The 2,190-nt window shown below is 48.4% G+C and overlaps 1 protein-coding gene across 1 annotated transcript; it reads left to right on the forward strand.

Annotated features, from left to right (window-relative positions):
• Positions 1 to 2,190, forward strand: LOC106523394 (uncharacterized; the record flags this gene model as incomplete). Its single annotated transcript, XM_014016791.1, is given in 1 exon segment — positions 1 to 2,190. A coding segment is annotated over 1 exon segment (2,190 nt), but the record flags the coding sequence as incomplete, so codon positions are not given.

Consider the following 2,190-nt stretch of genomic DNA (forward strand, 5'->3'; position numbering starts at 1 on the left):
GCACGAAACTTGTCAGAAGTAGATCAGGCCTTCTTTTTGTATGATCATTTAGAAGGAGAGGCCAGGGATGAGATTAAATATCGCTCTAGTCAGGAACGAGGGGATCCGGCTAAAATCATTTCTATCCTCAAGGAGCTTTATGGATGTAATGAATCATATGTTGCATTACAGGAGGCCTTTTTCTCCAGGAAGCAATTAGAGGGGGAAACTTTGCAAGAGTTCTCCCTTGCTTTGATGAGCCTTATGGAGAAAGTAGAAGCACAGGCCCCTAGGGACATGCTTAACGCTGAAGTTCTTTTGCGCGATCAGTTTATAGAGTATGTCCTTGATGGTGCGCTCCGTCGGGCGCTAAAACAGTTTGTTCGTCTGAAACCGGCAGCAACACTGCTTGACGTCAGAGGTGAGGCAATGAGATGGGAACTAGAGGGTCTGCCAGCTAGTATGAGGGGCCGGAGTAATTCTCTGCCTCCAGCGCCCAGTTTTCAGTTTGCTGTGCGCGGTGGGTCACCAGCTATTGCTAGCCCCACTCAAACAGAGATTAAGGAGTTAAAAGAGCTCTTAAAACAGCAACAAGAGCAGCTTAATCGGCTTACTCAAAGCATTACCCTCCTCCAAACTGCACAAGAGCGCAAYCGCTCTCCACGTCGAGGTCCTATTATATGTCGACGGTGCCAACAGCCCGGRCATATTGCTAGGGAGTGTGGGGGGCCACATGTTTCCTTCCGTCAGCCATCTTTGTCAGGAGAGCCAGCTTTCGGAAAACTAGCACCCCCCGAGTTGCGGAGSCCCAGCTCAGGTGGGGCATCCATAGGCTCAATTAATGGTTTTTATTCAGCAGATGTACCAAAGTTGATTGCTTCTTGTCCACATATTGARGTGAACATGGCTGGAGTAAAGGTGCCTTGCCTAGTTGACACCGGTTCAATGGTGTCCACTATTACAGAAAGCTTCTTTATTGAATTCTTTGAGCCTTGGGGCGAAGAGCATTTSAGAGCTTGCCACTGGCTACAGCTAAAAGCAGCCAATGGTCTCCCTATTCCTTACATCGGCTATTTGGAGGTATCTATTGAACTGTGTGGCAAGTTGATGCCCCACTGTGGGGTGTTGGTAGTAAGAAACCCCCCAGATAGTRGTTCAGCTTCAGTTCCTGGTGTGTTGGGGATGAACGTCATAAATAAGTGTTACCAAGAACTATTTGGACAGCATGGCAATGCTCTGTTTAATACTACCCCTGTTGTGTCATTTCCAAAACCCTTGGTTAATGCCTTACAGAAATGTCATGTAGCTGAAACACAGCACACCCCYAAGCAGCCTAGTAAGGTTAGGGTGCGAGGCAGGAGGGCCTGCCGCATTCCAGGAGGTGTAATGAAGATTGTGCCTACCACCTGCTGTGACCAATACTCAGGTACTACTGTCTTGTTTGAACCATCAGAGGCTGGCTTACCAGCTGGTTTGTTAGCATCTCCTGCTTTAGTTCAGGTTGTTCGGGGGACTGCTTATGTTCCATTGGTAAATGTGGGCAACACAGATGTGTTACTGTACCCTCGTACCGCTGTGGGAACTTTAAACAGCGTTGACGTGGTGAGTCTTCCAGCGGGCGTAACTGAAGTTCCATTCTCTGTAAATGTGTCCTCCCAAATAGCTGTTGCTCCTGCCTCAGACGGGATCAAGACAATTGATTTATCATCTTTGTCGGCGGAGGAACAGGGTCCGGTGCGAGCACTGTTGGGTAAATACACTTCTGTGTTTGCCACTAATGATCAGGACTTGGGTTGCACCAACCTGATCAGCCATGACATTCCCCTGCTCGATGATGCTCCCGTTCGGCAGCGATACCGTCGAATTCCTCCATCAGAGTATGAACTTGTGAAGGAGCACATAAATCAGCTTTTGGCAACAAATGTCATTAGGGAAAGCTCCAGCCCCTATGCGTCACCAATTGTGATTGTTCGCAAAAAGGATGGTAGCATTAGGCTTTGTGTTGATTATCGTCAGCTTAACATCAAGACACGGAAGGATGCTTTTCCACTCCCTCGCATCGAAGAGTCCCTTGATGCTTTGACAGGGGCCCAGTGGTTTTCCACTATGGACTTGGCCAGTGGGTATAATCAGGTTCCTGTCACAGCAAGCGATCGCCATAAAACCGCCTTTTGCACACCGTTTGGGCTTTTTGAGTGGAATCGCATGCCT

The sequence above is a fragment of the Austrofundulus limnaeus genome, unplaced genomic scaffold, assembly GCF_001266775.1.
Source record: "Austrofundulus limnaeus strain Quisiro unplaced genomic scaffold, Austrofundulus_limnaeus-1.0 Scaffold155, whole genome shotgun sequence".
NCBI classification, from domain to species: Eukaryota; Metazoa; Chordata; class Actinopteri; order Cyprinodontiformes; family Rivulidae; genus Austrofundulus; species Austrofundulus limnaeus.